General features: G+C 40.1%; 1 protein-coding gene across 7 annotated transcripts in view; it reads right to left on the bottom strand.

The window, feature by feature from the left end:
• CDKAL1 (CDK5 regulatory subunit associated protein 1 like 1) overlaps window positions 1-17462 on the bottom strand; it is a 663852-nt gene that overhangs the window by 139723 nt on the left and 506667 nt on the right. For 6 of the 7 annotated variants that reach the window (XM_025443462.3, XM_025443470.3, XM_025443473.3 and 3 more), the window contains one exon: window positions 3874-3936. The exons of the other annotated variant lie outside the window; for it this stretch is intronic. In XM_025443462.3, the coding sequence (XP_025299247.1) occupies window positions 3874-3936 (63 nt within the window). The remainder of the gene's footprint in view (window positions 1-3873; window positions 3937-17462) is intronic. 7 annotated transcript variants of the gene reach the window in all.

Raw genomic sequence — 17462 nt, 5'->3', positions numbered from 1 at the left:
GTCTGTGTCTGCAGAAAAATCATTAAAATAACACTAGCCACCAAAAAATAAGGTTGACGGAAGAAAAGCTTTTTCTACCAACATAGTTTTATGATGACATTTCTTCTCACATGTGTCCATTCATTTGTGTCCATGAATGTAGAAAATTATTAAAATAATAATAGTCACTGAAAGAACATGAGATGCCCACTTCACAAAATACAGAACCTATAACAGTGGTGATGGGTTAAAGACTCACTTTTAATGGTGGAATATATATAAAATTATGCAGATTAACTGTATTTAGAAAATTCATTATGCAGATGTTAAAAACCACTATAGACTGAAACAGAATTGTACGCTTTTTCCTTCCAAGCATCTTCATGTTTTATAATAGCTTTTTACATTAGCAGATTACAAACATCTTTGTTTAGCTAATAAACTGAGATTTCTCCCCTGAACACATAGCTCTGATAAAATCTAACAAGAAAGAAAAAATGGGGGGAAGAAAAGGAAAGAGAGAGAGAGAGGGAGATCTTTTATATGCATGGCAATACTTCTTTCAGGCCAGAGACAGAAAGCACATGCTAATAAGCAGGGTTTTAATAAAAAGTGTTCTAATTATAGCCTACCACTCTACTTACCCATAACTTATCCAAAGAAAAAATTCAACTCTAGTGACATGGAAGGCCTCTGGACCTGTAACCTTTCCTGGTAGTTATCATGGTGCGTTTTCAGAAATTACAAGCTATGTTTATTATGTGTTTATTAAAATAACAGAGGACAGCATACAGTGTACAAAACAAAATCAGATTACCCGCTGCTTTGGATTCTCTTTACCAATGTTCCCTTTTATTATGACAGAAAAATGTGAATTAGCTTTGTGTCAAGCCATTCTGTCCAAGTCTGTAGTATAAGAACTGAATATTGTTTTCTTAAAAAAATGGTCATGGAACCAGACATAATGCTCCAAAATGAAATTCTTCTCATCTCCAGCAAAATTTGTCTTAGAGTATAAAAAATAAATCAGATATTTTCCTTAAGACTCGTTCTGAGTGCACATTTTGCTCTAAGCTTTATTTGCTCTCTGCAACAGCATTTGAGAGAAAACCAACTGACCATTTACAACGTAAACAATGGCTTCAGAGTATGGTTAAGAAGTGCACCTGGCCTCACTCAAACAACACATTTGTTTAACCTGGTGACTTTCCTGTGCCTGGGGTCAGGCAGAAGCAATCTTGGTTGGGTTGGGGGCGTTGGGGAGGAAAGAAGAGCAAACATAACTGATTTACTGAGAACACTACGGTTGTACTAACTATCCTTTGTAATTACCACTGTTTTAACAGTTTCTAGCAAGCTAGGCTATCATTTAAGTGACCCACTATAATTTGGGATGAAGCCCCAGGAAATTATGCCAACTTTAGACCAGGAGCTGCATTTCTGAGTGTACTCAGCATAACCAACCCACTGAAATGCTGAGTGTTCCTTCTTTGGTATAAATTTACGTCAAGGGAAAAATTAACAATAAAAGGAATCTAGCTAGAGAAGGAAAAGAATGCCACAACATTCACTCCCAGGAAAATTTCCATCATGAAAAAAAAAAAAAAAAAGCAAGCAAGCAAGCAGAATAGCATGATGAACCCCATAAACTCATCACTCAGGTTCAATAATCATCAACACACGGCCAATCTGATTTTATTGTACCCTACCCACTCCCTGCCCTGTATTCTTTTTTTAAAAGCAAATTGCAGAAAGCCTGTATTTTACATAAGCTTTGATTTATAATGTATGTATATATTTAACCTAAAGATCACTACAGAAATCTCACTGAGCTTGAGAGGTTTAAGCCAACTCTAACCACATCTTATGAAACATTTTATGCTACAACCTATCTGCTTCGAGAGCTAATTTGTTCGAATATAATTGGGTACTTAAAATGACAAAGCAACTTGAATTGCAACCCCCTTGTATTTTATTTATGGAGGGGAGAAAAAGGGATATTCTAATGAGAAAGAATGTATGTTACTCAATCCCTGTGATGCTAGTCTTTGTAGACACTCATCCACAGAAGAAAAGGTTGACAGTGAGCCGATGAGGCGTGCCTGGATGGAGGTAGAGAACGGGGCAGGAGCTGCCTGGAAATGTTCCCCGTTTCCATCCCTCCACATGCAAAATAAAGCAGAATGCCAACAGGCCAAACCTTTGGAACTTCAAAAATCACTCATCAAGCACTCTAGCTCCTTACGATAATTTATTACCGATCTTAAAGGAAAGATCAAAAGGAACCCCATCTAGCATTTACATTCAATTCCTCATTGCCCAATGACTAATTTGTAGAGGAATGGAGTCTTCACAAGAGAAGCCAAAATAATCCTGAGGTGACTTTGATACAATGCCACAAAGGATATGAAGAGGAAGCCGGTAGAAGCTGCAAATGGCCAAGTTCCATTAAGAGTTCTAATAAAAGGATAATGGAATTTCCCTTAACTGTGAATTAAAAAATGTTAGAAGTGGGCAAGATTTAGACAAGTCAGGCAAAACCTTTGATTTGTCACAGCCTTTTGTTGTTCTTGAATTTAACTTTAGCCACTGCTGCATTTATGTTAATTAAATGGCTTCATCTAAAAAACAGCAACATTCCTATCAGGAACCTGGCCAATCTCCTTCCCTTTTGCTGGCGTATTACTTATCAGCCTGCACCTTCTCTCGCTACTTGTCAGGCATTACTGGCTCTCCTGATCTCTTTCAAACAAATTGCCATATTCTGCAAAGTGATTGGTTTAACTTGAAAAATGCAACTGGAAGTGCTATAATTTTTAGTACTGTATATTGCCATGGTCACACGAAGCATAAACACCTCTTTCACAAATTGTTGGTGCTGAAAGTCAATCGGTCACTATAGAAACACCAGAAGCTATTGAAAATCTTTCAACTTCTATGAACAACTGGCACAGTTTTTCCTCCTGAATCCAGACATCTCCAGTAATTCTCAACTGAGGAAAATAGTTTTCACACTACTTATTTTGGCTAGTTAAAAAATCCCCACCACATGTCTCCTTGTAAATTCATAGATAAAGATTTAAGTTTATATTAGCATTTCAAGTGTGCAAATTTTTTGTTCGCTTCTGAAATCACCTCAAATTAACAGATTTACTAGAACCTTCTATGATACAGAAGTTGTGCACAAGTCTCGGGAATCTTGTAATATATTTCCCTATGATGATGTGGTGTTGAGCATTTTAAAAACAGAAGTGCTTTTTTTTTTTTTTTTTTTAAGAGTTCTTATCTTTTACAAATATACGGTGAAATGCTTCTAAGTAAAAAGATGTCTAGAAATACAGGGAATGAAAAGCATGGGGTACGAATGAACCAACACTGGCCATGGGTTTATAAAGCTGGGGGATGAATTCATACGAGTCATGGTGATATTTGGTCTTCTGTGCAGCAAAACTTTTGGCAGTCGATGTTTCAGATATTATGCTATGTACTGCTCTATTATGGATTTTATTTTGAAAAAATAACTATCAAGAGCTATGGAAAATCAAAGAGTTGGCAATTACTATTTCAACTATCTTTACCAATTCAAAGTCAAGTCCATCACTTCAGTGCTTGGAAAAAACAAACAAACAACCAAATAAATTACACCCACAAGTCTGCCTTCACATCATCTTTGAGATTCCAGAACATGTGTGAGTAGATTTTAATGTGAATGAAGTATGATTATTTGAGGTCAGAAATATTTTCTGACTTCCTTAGGAAGAGATAAAGAGTTGACAAAATGAGAACATAAGTGTAATTGGAAAACATACTTCAAAATCACTATCTACTGGTGAGAATTGTGCTTTACGTTCAGAAAGACTTCTATCCAACACACAAATAACACGCTTTTCTTACCTTGTGATCATACGGATTATAAGAATGGAATACCCGAGAAAGATCTTTCGTTCTTTGCTTTTTCTGTGGAAGAAAATGCAAACATCTAAGTTGACAGGTGGCAAAAATATTCACATACATATACCTATGTATCTATGTATCTATGTATCTATCTATCCATCTATCTACACCTCTGTTTACCTATCCACCTGCATTAAGATATTGTTTAGAGATTCTTCCTTCGCAAAGTGAGGGGCTACAGGGCCAATCTGGGATACATAGTTGCAATAAGAAACCAAAGCCACTTGATGGTTTTGTGGGTCGTGGCCACATGCCAGCCAGGTGACCTTTTCCTATGATTTCATAGTTGAAACACTAATCATCCTCAAAAACTCTATTTTTAAACACATCATTCGGAGGCTAAAATGAAGAAAGAAAACTGAAGAGAAAGAAAACTTAAACCCGTTTAATGAAATGTATTATTTCATTGTAATACAAATGGCTATTACTCTGACCTGGGCACCAATATGCATCCAATTAAACATACCTTCACCTGGCTTCCTTGTCATACCTGGGGTCTGTCTGCTGGAGGCTGCCCTGTTCTGTCCCTGTTGTATAGCTCAAGTGCCTTGCATGGTGTCTCACACACACTACCCAATGTGTATTTGTTTATAGCGATGACATAAAGCCTCATATAACATCTTTTCACTGCTAATGACATGTTCTTCTCAAGCTGAACCCACTACTTGAAGACTGTCTCTACCTCCTGCTCCTCCAGTGTCTGTGACAGTGAAGAGAGGGTGGGGTTCATTTATGGTCGGCTCTAAGAAGCAGCTTGTTTTCTCAAACACTTCAAACTGTCCACGCACCATAACCACCACAGGAAATTTTGCACATGGTTCTAGATCTTCTGTGCATATATTTTCACATACAATTATTACTTTATTTTTTTTGAAGATTTTACTTATTTATTTGAGAAAAGCAGAGTGTGTGCACGAGAGAGCACGGGCAGGAGGAGGGGCAGAGGGAAAGCGAGAAGCAGACTCCCAGCTGAGTAGGCAGCCCAATGCAGGAATCGATCCTAGGACCCTGGGATCAAAACCGGAGCTGATGGCAGATGCTGAACTACTACTTTCAAAGAAAAGGGATCATTCTTTATATGCTGTCCTAAAATTTACTTTTTCCACATCACAATTTATCCTTGCCAAACTTAAACACTTGTATAACCAGATCTGTAATCCCTTATATGGAGTACTGAAGTCACAACACTTCTGAAATCTCAACTTTTTTTCTGCATCTCATTTTTTTAATAAAATGATCATCTTTGCCAGCTTGACAGTATGCATTTTTTTCAAAAAAGATATATTGTACAAGTGCAGATGCAGAGTCAAAGAGCATGCCGTGCCAATCACCTTGATGGATAATGACAAACTGCCTCCACCCTCCCAACACTACCCCAATCTGCTTTCTTACCAAGAGTGAACAAGAGAAGGGACTGCAGCCTAAGTTGGAAATTCTTAATTTCTCTTTTCCATTTAAAGGTTAGAACATTTCTTGACTCACAGAGATCAAATATCTTTAAAATGGATGTTGGACATCTTCCCAGAGGCTAGTTATAGAATTTCTGAAGTGTCATAGAGTTAGCCCACCACCATATCTTGCAATTCTGGCAGTAGAGTAGTCTGTTTGTCCTTAATACTCCCCCTGTCTTGCTTCTGGCTCTACTCTGCTGTTGTTAGCTGAGCTGCTTCTGTCTTCACTTGTGAATGAATTCTTGCCTGGTACACAGGTTTTCTGGGGAAGTATTTCCATATTTCTTTCCTTTAAATTCCAGCATATGCATGAGCATACCTGACACACCTCCCCAGGGCCAGTGATCCAAGCAGACTCTCGGCCTGGGCTTTATATGACCTTCAGCAGCCACTTGGCTAAGCAGCTGAATCTAGTATTAATTAGGATTTTTATATTAGAGTCATTTGTACACACTCACTGTTGTCCCATAGACCAATTTTCCTATTTTAGAATTACCTTTGGAGTTACAATTTCAGCTGGCAGTGCATCAAATCACTTGACTTTGTTTCCGCGTCACCCACCAGAAATCACCCCTCCCTGCTGCCAGCCCAAATCCTCACCTCCTCCGTGCACCTTGTAAGTGGGCTTCTGACCATCCTAATTCTAAAGTAACATAACACTCCTCCCCGCAGAGCAGGGATGAGCCTCTAACTGATTGGATATAGTCTCCGCTCTCCAAGAGCCCTGAAATTTGTTCTGAATAGGTCACTTGCTCACCAAAGTTTTCGTTAGCTTACAATTTTCTCTTTCCTTCCATGTACTCGATTCATTGTATAACAGTTCTTGGCTTATACTTCAATCAGAAGAAAAATGACGGATATTAACATTTCCTTTGGTAGAAAACTCACTATAAAACATGGGGTAAAAATTTTTTCAGAAAGGAAATTATGCTAGAAAAGATAAAACATGGAACATGTCAGTATTCAATTTAGGAGGTGTCCGAAAGACTGTTTAGTCTCGAAAAGGTTGAGCTACCAGCTTGAGCTGGAGGGTGGAAATGGAATATTCAGAGGTTGTTTTGTGTGACATTTTCATGTGGTTTTAGATTTACATCTCTATTTTGACAGCTGAAACCTATACATGCCTTTTACTATAAGCTACCTCAAATTATTTTGGGAAGGAAGTGGGGTGTAAATGACAAATAAGTAATACATTTTGGGTTAGCACCCAAAGAAGCCAGCAAGGAAAAAATGCTCTTCTTTCTGACAACGAATTTATTATATACAAATACGGTGAAGTCTTGGCTAGGGATACTGAAGGTTATGTGTATTAGTTCAGATAAGTGGAAACTACTGCTATTTTTTCCTGGAGGTCAGAATCAAACAGCTCAGTGGTCTATGTTCAGGGATCTAGAATAGGGGATGGCGCATGGGCCTATCTCGTCCACCACCTGTTTCTGTAAGTAAAGTTCTACTGAGACACAGCCACATGCACTTGTTTATGTACTTCTATGGCCGCTTCCATGCTATAGCAGCAGCACTGAAGGGTTATAACAGAGATCACACAGACCATTAATGCTAAAGTATTTACTCACTGGCCCTTTACAGAAACAGCCATCCCAGATCTTGAATCTTTATCTTGGACCATGTCTACTTCTGGCCACAGTCCCTTGTCCCCAAACCAAATAAACAATTACTGAGCAAAATTCCTTGCTCCTTCTACTCAATGAAGACAGTTCAAGGACCAATCATAACCTGTACCCTAACACAGCAGGATGAACAAACCAGGCAAAAGAACCATTAGTTCTTTTGCTTCTAGGATTTTATTTTTTTTGGGATTCTATGTTCAGACAGAGAATATTACAAGTCGGCTTGTAGGGCACCCTGAAATACACATGGCACTTTGGGAGCTTTCTGTAACCACACTGCTGATGACAGAGATGCTGAGATCCTTTACTAAATTCTAGTGCTAAAGCCAAGGAGAAGATTTCGTGTACTGGGGACTAAAGCATGGCCATTATTGCTAGTGAGCCAGTAACTCACATGCAGATAGTGCTAAGAGTGCTATGCTACAAAACTTGTTGAGCCTTGCTATCAGCAGTTTTACCTGAAACTAAAAGCTGAGCCAAAAATGGAATAATTAGACACTTTCCTATTACATCATAGTGTGTGTCTAAACTACCTCCCACTGTTTAGCCTGTGAAAACAAACATCTCTGTCATGTAACCACCTGATAATTCTCTGAGTATTTAAAAAGTAAACATGTTGAACAAGGTGTATGATGAACTTGGAATGAGGGCGGCCCGAATACAGTGAGTATGGTGGACATCTTTCATAGAACCGTATGGGGGACCTTCGAGTCCCCTTCATCACGCCTCCCGAGGAACAGGCCATAGAGAGGCGAAGGGATTATAGAGTAACTGCCTACCGAGCCCTGCAGTTGGTGTGGGTTGCAGCTGGGTTTAGAAGATGAGGCAGTCTGAAAATTTGGTAAAACCTTCAGAAATGGGAGAATCTCTATCCTAGAAGTATTTTCCTAAACTGCTTTTATATTTCACTCGTCAAGAACAGAAAACACTGACGACCCCTTTAATATCCACACTTAAACTCCTTTTCAGACAAAACCAAACGAAACTCAAGCCCCCAGTGGAGCATTTTTAACAGTTCAAGTTTCCAGACAATGGAATCATTTCAATTTTTATCAAAGGGACTCAAGGAGTTAGATCTGAAAGAGGCTCCACATGCAATGAAAATCTGTATTTTGAAGGTGAGGTTATACAATCAATTAAATTGTAACAACATCCACAGTTTAACTTCTCCTGGGCTCCCCAAATGAATCCAGTGTTTTCCTCTACTTGTAAATAATAAGATGTAAATCTTTCAGGATACTCAGTGGTAAGAAGCCAAAAGAGCAGGTGTTTCAGTGCCCTAACTTCTTATTGTCAGCTCCCCATATAAAGAACTTGGAAGTCACCACTCTGGCCTCAACAAGGAACAAGCTGAACAGACTGAAAAGTCAAGAACTCTGTCTTGGATGCACAAGGGAGGGAAAGAAGGAAACACTCCCCAGAACGGTGAGAGACCTGTAAGCCGACATGGGGAATGCGGCTTCCCAGAGCATGAAGCTGCCCCAGGAACCAGTGCTGAGTAGGAAAACCTGAGCCTTAATTGACCTGCTGGAGGCTAAGCGCAGACAACTCTGTTAGGAACTCCAGCCATGGGGTGTGCCAGTCATGGGGCAGGAGTGGGTGGTCTACAACACTGGGGGATCTACCTCCAGGAGCTCAACCAGGCTCTGGTAACACATATAGAAGGAAAAGTGCCTGTGGCTTCTGGCAGGGGGAGGGGAAAAAGAAGCATTTTGAAATACAACAGAGCCTAGCCTGCTGGGGTGTTAGCAGAGTCTAGCTAAACTGAGAAGGGAAAATACCCAATTTTAGCCCACTAAGCCATCCTGGAACACCCAAGGAGGGAGGAAAGACACCGAGGAAGGAGAAACACCTGCTTACAGTCCAGAGGCACAGGGTTGCAAAATGAGATCTAATCATAGGACTCTAGAATGCTTCCCCTGTCCTCACACCTCACCATCACGTACTAAAGGTCTATTTGCAGCTGTTCCTTGTACCCAGCACATCATGTGCAGCTATCAAGAAAATTTAAAAGACATACCAAGAGGCAAAAAACAATTTGAAGAGCTAGGCCAAGCTTCAGAAGCAGACAGGCAGAGTGCTGGAATTATCAGACTGGGAATTTAAAATATGTTGTGGGTTCTCATGGATAAAGTAACAATAGGCAAGAACAGATGAAAAATGTAAGCAGAGAAATGGAAATCTAAGAATGAACCTCTCCCAAATTTCTCTCCCTAAAATGCTAGAGATGAACACTATAACGGAAATGAAGAATGTCTTTGACAGGCCGCCTATTAGTAGACTGGACATGGCTGAGGAAGGAGTCTCTGAGTTGGAGATATAACACCCTCAAAAACCAAAAAGAAGAGAGGACAAGGATTGGAAAAAAAAACAAAAACAAAAACAAACAAAAAAACCCAGAATATCTAAGGATTGTAGGCAGCTAAAAAAGGTGTAAAATATGCATAATGGGGACATCAGAAGAAGAGAGAGAGAAAGGAATACAAGAAATATTTGAAAAAATAATGACTGAGAATTTCTCCAAATTAACGTCAAACACCCAACTACAGACCTAGGAAGCTCAGACAACATGCACAACAAATGCCAAGGAATCCTATTCTCTGGCATATTATTTTCAAATTATAGTAAATCAAGGATATAGAAAACTTTCTGATAGAAGCCAAAGGGGGTTGGAATTCCTCATCTACAGAGGAACAAAGATAAGAACCATATCTGATTTCTCAGAAACTTTGCTGGCAAGAAGAGAGAGAAATATTCAGTGTTGAGAGAAAAAACCCCCCACCAACTTAGAATCCTGTACCCTGCAAAGTTATCCTTCAAAAATGAATAGATAAAAACCTCCTCAGAGAAACAACAATTGAGAGAATTTATTTATAGTAGACTTTGTCTGCAAGAAACATTAAAAGAAGTTGTTTGTAGAGAAGGAAATTACATAGGTCAGAAATCTGGATCTGAGGGAAGAGCACTGAATAAGTGGAGAAGAGCAAGTGCAGGTAAAAGAAGTTTTTTTTTTTTTCTTATTCTTAATTGATCTAGCAGGTAACAGTGTATGTGGAACAATAATAACAAAAATATATTCAATTATATATGCTTATGTTTATGTGGAATGAATGACAACGACAGTAAGGGTCGGAGAAAGAAATTAAGATAATTGTGTTATTGGGGGGCTTGGGTGACTCAGGTCATGATATCAGGATCCTGGGACTGAGCCCTGGTCAGGCTCCCTGCTCAGCGGAGAGTCTGCTCTTCCTCCCTCTGCCTCTCTCCTTCCCCTGACCCCACTTATGCATGTGTGCTCTCTCTCTAATAAATAAATAAAACCTTAAAAAAAAAGATGATTGTGTTATTATTATAAGATACTCATACTACCCCTGAAGTCGAGTTGTGTTACGTGAAAGTGGATGTTTTTTGCTGGGATTGGTTGGTACTGTGTATTGCAAACTCTAGGGCAACCATTAACACAGGTTAAATACAAAAGTATAACTGATATGCTAAGAAGGGAGAGTTTCAAGCCACTTATTTTTCCTTGTCCCTTTGTTGCAGCGAACCTGAGAAATGGTTAACCAACTGACTGGCCAGTAGCAGCAGAAAGTAAACGTGAAAAGATAAGAAGCCAAGACAACTCATTAACTGGGCTAGCAGGTTCTTGAATAGTGATCTTTGTGCCATGCAGGGGCACAAGACAGTAAGGCAATCGATGATGGGGGGGGCGGGGGCGCTAGGAGACTTAGGTTCTAAGCAAATTTTAAAAGGAGACCGAGGTCAAAATTCTAGGAAATAAACGCCAAGGAACAAGAACTGGTCAGTTACTACCTGCCAGGAACAGGCATTTAGTAGAGAAGTCAGAGAAATACATCCTGAGGCAGAAGGGACAAAATAGCAAAGAGGTACAAGATAGAAACGAATGCCTGAGGGGCTCAGAGGTCCTTGGTGAAACTGGCCAGGAACTAGGAGACTGCAGTGAGGATAGGGCTTAGCAAGAAGCAATGAGACACTAAAGTCAGGGATAGGAAATGAAGTAGCCAGGAAACCTTAAGAGGTGAGTGAAGGCGCTAACCCCCAAAGCCGTGGTCTGATGATCAAGTAGGTCTGAGGTTTGCCTTGGGATCTTCAATTATACTTCCTGCAGGGGCAGGTTCCTGCTGTCAGAGGGTGGGCAAGGCTGAACTCCTTACACTCAGCCTGTAATGTGACAGCATTTGGTTGAAAGGGGAAAATATGACAGCTTACTGGAGAGTTCAACTTTTGATAAAAGCAGAAATAAAAGAACTGGGTCTATAGATAGATTATGCCATTTATAAACTGTAGGAAAGTAGGCCTGGATGTAGGCTCATGGAGAACAGGGAGGAAGGAAGTAGTCCTCTGAGAGCAGGGAGATGCCTAAGTGATTAGAGCGCACAATGTAAGAAATGGGACGAAGGATCACAGCTGTGTTTCAGAGAGCATTTCCTACTGTTGTTAGAGATGGAGCAAGAGTGCAAGGCTAGAGGCTGGAGATGGTGTGAGAGGATGTGGTGATGCTCCAAAGGAAAAGGACAACATCCCATCCCCAGATTCAGCTAGGGTGAGGATGGGTGGGCTGGATGGAGGAGGAGCAGAGGCAGGACGGACAGCTCTTGGTGATCCATTAGGTAAGGAGTACGAGAGGGAAGAACAGTGAAGACTCTAAGATTTGGGGCTCAGGTAACCAAGGGGAGAGAAGTGCCTGCACCTATATAAGGAATCCAGGCAAAAAGTAAGTTTTAGGGGGAGGGGAATTCAGGTTTGAACAGAATGCATTTGAGTGGCCGGCCATGCGACCTTTGGGGAGATAACAAGAGGAAGTTAGATATAAGGGTTATGGTGCTGGAGGAGGGATGGGGGCCACAGATTTGGGAGTTATGAGCCTGCTGGTATAATTTAAAGCAGAAGAGGGGATGTGATCACACAGGGAGCATACAGAATAAAGGAGGTAAGAAGATAAGAGAAGATTGAGGTTAATATCCCAGCAAATCACAGCTCTCTGACCTTGGGCGAGGAATCAGCTCTGGACTTCATATGGATCAGGCCACTGGTTCTCAAGTCTGGTTGCAGGTTGGAACCAATGAGGAACTTTTAAAATATGCCAGTGCTCTGGTCTTAATCCCCAGTGGCACCAAACCAATTGGCATGGTGGGATGGTAGGCAAGGGTATTACTTAAAAGCTCTTAGGTTTTCCAATGTACAGTCAAAGTTGAGGACCACTAGCCAATAAGGTCCCTGAGGTCTTTTCTGGCTATCTTCCAGGTGGATTCCTCACTGTCTTTCAGCTTTTGCTATTCTGGGTTCTGAATTCTATCAAGTATTTTCATTTTTAATCTCCATAATACATCTGCAGCTTTGCCTTATTTCCCAACCTCTTCTTTTACTTAAAAATGAATTCTATGTAGGAATTCCTCTGGGGCACATTGAGGCTTTGGCTGCAGAGAACAGGCTGCTATTATATATTTAGTTTCTTACTTGGTGAGCACTTCTGAAAAATTAATGGAAAGCTAACTTAATAAACCCCTGAACCTTTATTTTGTTATCAATGTATAAAACATCAGAAACTTAATTAAAAGCACTTGATGTTATCAGCACTCAATCACAATCTCACTTCTATATTGGACATATTTGGATGGTGTCCCTACGAGGATAATAATCATTCAAGATCGCTGAGAAGAAGGAACAGGTCCCTGGAATCTAAAACAATGAACCTCAAAATTCAGAAATGAGTAAAAAAAAAAAAAAATCAGTGATGTGAAGTATGTTTAGTGGTAAAATATCCAAAATACTCAACAAAACAGACAAACTTTAAAACCTCACCTGTTTTTTCCTTCGTAAGACACACATGTAATATTTTTGTGTTCTGGGAGGAGAGAAGGGAAAATAAAGAAAAATAGGTTGCTCTACGTCTATACACATTACCCACCTCTTCCTTCCTAGTAAGATCTGGAAGGTAATGGACAAGACCATAAAATGATGCTAACTTTGTACTCTTGAATTTCCTTCTCTGCGTTCAGTTACAGCAAATTCAACTAGTGCTGCAGGTTCTTTAGTTTTTGGCATTTTCACAATGGGGGGCTTGAGCGGGGATACAGTGTAAGCATATCTCAGAGGCCATGAAAAAAGCAGAGCTCTAAGAGTGGAAGTTAGCAAAGAGATGAGTGAATTTGCTCACTCACTGTAACAGATTCAAAAAAACCAAACCAAAACAAAAAAAAGCCCAACCAGGTAAATATGGAAATGGACCACTGATCCTCAAGCACAGCAGCTACCAGTAGGAGCACTTGGATGGTATTTTGTTTTTGTTTTTCTGATTTTTTTTTATTTTATTTTTTTTTAGCTTTATGGTTTCTAAAATAACCTTAGTGGAATTGTAGATGCAGTAATCAGTCCTTCATTTTCACAGTGGGGGTGGTAGGGGAGCGGCAGCTCCATTTACCCATTTACCCTGGCAGGTCCTTGACTGGGGTGACAAATACTGGAGGGAAGTATACACAGGGAAATCTGTATTAATTCAGCTGATAAAGTGTAAGTAGCCATATCTTCTTATATCAAGTTCACCTTATTTTCTAAGGAGAACGTTTGTTTGCAAGGAAAGGTCACTTGAGAAAGGAAGGTGATTGAACTATTCTGCAGTGCGAGGTGTTGCCAAAACGAGTAGCCATTATAAGCAGCTAGAAAAGAAACAGCCTTTCAACATAAAACAAATCCCTCTAAAGGTAAAGACACAAAGTCGAAGGGTACTAAGTACTACCTACCGCACAATGGCTCACTCCAAGTTCCTTTGTATGCTCACTCTGGAGCTCGAAAGTAGCACACGAGAACAGGAGTTGCTATAAATATCAACTCAATATCATGTATCCTCACTCTGACCTTCTAACCGACCACAAAAGGGAGCCAACTTGACTTCTTATCTGGATTACTGTAGTACTGTTTTCTCTCCTGGACTTTCTGGGTCCAATTTTGCCCTCCAAATCAAGAGTTGGCAGAAAATTCAGCTGAGCACCGATTTTTGCACAGTCTGTGATTTGTTTTTACGATTTTAAGCAGCTGAGGAAAAAAAAAAAAAAACAAAACTCCAAAGAACATGAATGTTGGTGACGTGAAAAATATACGAAATTCAGGTCGCCATCGACTTCTACTGGAGCCCAGCCACGCTCCTCTGTTCACGTACTGTCTGTGGCTGACGGTGTGCTACACTGGCAGGGTAGGAGGGCACGAGGGAAACCATGCGACCTGTAGGCCAAACACCTTCACTCTCTGGCCCTTGACAGAAAGAGTCTGCCAACCCCTGCTCTAAGTCACTGGGATGTGACCTTGGCTGCACATGGGCCTGCCTCGGGATTTAAATAATCCTGATGTCTGGGTCCCACTGCCATGGATTCTGAGTTAGCTGACCTGCATTGCAGCCTAGGATCTGGAAATTTCTAATGTGTGGTCATCTGATGTCACTCTCTTCTTTAAAAACCTTCAAGATGCCAGACTGCTCAGAGAATCAAGTTTCAAGTATTTTGCATTTTCAGGCTCTGCCCCACGGTGCCCGCTAACTCTAGAGACCATGTCTTGTTCCTGACAGACCCTCCATTTTCTGGAGTCCACATCTCTCTGATGCTATTCTCTGTTTGGAGCACCTACCCTACCATGTCCATGTAACAAATAAATTTATCCTGAAAAGCCCAGTTCAAAGATCACCTCTTTTATGCTGTATCCACTACCCCCCTCACCAAACAGTAAGAATCTTTTTAACTCTGTGTTCCCACAGACCCTGTCCCCACTTTTGCTGTGGTGTTGTCTCCTGGAGAGGAGAAACCATGTCTGGGTCTTCTAGGAGGCCTCTCCCCTGTCCATAAAACTCTATTAAAGTGCCTAGCACATGGGAGGTGGCTCTGCAAATGGCACCCTCTGCCCAGTCCTACAATATTTGGGATTTACCTTCATCGAGCCTTCTAGTCCCTCACACTAACCACTCAGGTCACCTTTTTCCCTCCAGGATGTCAATTCATGACAGTTCACCTGTAATCACCTCTGTTCCTCCATCCTTTGCCCTGTATTCTCTCTGCAGACTCTTGCTCCTCTCCTTACGGTGATGCACTCACTTCTGCCCTGAACAATTCAGAGACCATGTGTGGACTGACACCTCGTACTGCTCCTTGGTCTTTCCTCTTTGAGGAGACCATCTGCTGCTCTTCCCAATCCTCACAAGAGTCTCCCAATCAGTTTTTCTGTCTCTGTCCTCACCCTCTATATCTAAAATACATTCTCTCAGCTCTAAAACTTAGTTACTAATTGAATGACACATTCATTCATTGAACACATTTACTGCATGCCCATCATGCTGCAGGGACCATACTAAGCCTTGAGTGAGACATAAAGCAAGCCAGATGAGGCCCCTGGACACAACAAACTAGAGGGGAGAAGCTACTCACTATACTTAACTAGTAACCAAGCACACATTAAGTACATAAATGTTTGCTAAATGAATTAAAAAAATTCTGGGTATTAGTATTTGGTATGAACACTGCTCACACCCAGTGGCTGTGCCAGCGAATGATCTGTTTATGACTCTCACATAGATTATTAGATCAGAGGCCAATTTATTTAATGATGGAATTATTTTTATGACTATAAATGGCAGTTTCAGACAATAATCTTAAAGACTCCAGAATTTTGAAATTTGATTCCCATGGGACTCTGTCTTTCAGTTCATTTATATTTTATGCACACACATTTAAAAAAATGTTTGAGGTCTTATAAAGCTTAATCCTTTAACTGAGAAGTTATATACAGGATCAGGGAATGGCAGCTTTCAGTATCTTTTGCTGGGTAGAAAAGTATTAGGAAAGGACAAAATCAACAGCTCTATGTCATGGATTACCCTTCCCTTAAAAAGAAATGAGTTAATGTAACAAGGAATAACATTTCAGAATGTAGTCAGATAATTAATTTGTTGTCTGTAAATTAGACACTAGGTTTACAACATGCCCAAACACCTGATTATAATAACAAGAATTACAAGAATAAATATTACCTCCCCACCAAACTCCTCCTCCTGGTTACTTTGAATCTAACTAGTTTGACAAAGCAAAGCAAATAGGTTTTAATCTAATTTCTGTTAAATGTTCTTTCACACAATTTTAGTTTTTATAGACCAATCCATAGGTATAAAGAATATCCACGCATGAAGAGGTTTCCCTGTTATTTTTAAAATTTAAAACATTCCTTTAATATATGACAGGATAACTTTACTCTCAGTGATATTTTAGAATTAGCAGTCACAGTGTTAAAACTCTGGAAGCCCCCTGCCATCATCACAATCTAGCAAATAGCGTGGGCAGCAAATTTGCTTCTACATGCTACACTGTTATTTTTGTCTTCAAAATTTTACTAGGTTATAAATTATTTGAAATCAGGGAGAGGTTGAGGAAAAATGGTTTTATTTAATTTCTATCTACCTGCATAATAATAACATCTGGTACCTGTAAATTATTTTAGTAGAGACAAACCATACAATTAAACAAAAGGCCAAAATAGGAAGCCTTATGAGAGATGTACATAGGAGAGAGCAATATTTTGCAGGTGTCTCTAATACACGCAAGGTGAATTTTCCTAATGAGTACCTCGGAGCGCTCTGTACTTCCTTTTATTTGCAGAGAGATGGTAACGTGCCTTTATGGGCTCTAACATTCCATGAGGATGCGCCTGGGAGCCCAATATCATGAAATACAGAGTTGGGCAGTCTGGATCTGCACGAACTCTATTAACGCTCAGAGCCTCATACCAGCTTCCAGAGGCTAATCCACATAGCACCCAGGGGGGAAAATGATGAAAAAAGAATGGAGGAAACTAAATTTCTCTGACCTACAGATAAGCTGCTATCCAGTTCTAAAAACTGATCAAAACCAATGCATCTCCGTCCTGACCCAGCATAACCCCTGGTGTCACCCCATTTGAAGAGAAGCTTGAAAATTGTTCTGTGCCAGTTATTGCTGCATCTCCAGATAAGCCCACAACTCGTTTTTATTATGATTCCACGACTGGGACCTGGAAGGTCAGACATGACAATGTAGGGCTGATGACTCTTCTACTTTCTACATCTAATTTAGCACCTACTGTAAAAAAATCATTTCTATCAGCAATGCACCATCACTGATATCTCTCTCTGCCCCATCACATCAATAAGAAGAGTCTAAAATTCATTTCAGGGGTGGCTGGGCTTTTTGACCTATCTTCTCCTCGAGTACTATGTCAAAAATAGACTGATTTTTGTTCCATATATTAAACATACACATTTTCTTTTTTATCTTTGGCCTTTATGATCAAAGAGCCTTTATTTGATAACCAGAAGACAATTTAATATACAGTTCAATCTCCTCCCTTCTCTCATCCCGGTGCCATTTTAGAATCAGGGGGTTCTTTTTGATACTGTGGAGCAAGATTACTGCACAGA

This window comes from Canis lupus, chromosome 35 (assembly GCF_003254725.2).
Source record: "Canis lupus dingo isolate Sandy chromosome 35, ASM325472v2, whole genome shotgun sequence".
In the NCBI taxonomy this organism is placed as follows: Eukaryota; Metazoa; Chordata; class Mammalia; order Carnivora; family Canidae; genus Canis; species Canis lupus.
This window is presented reverse-complemented; position numbering and strand designations above follow the sequence as displayed.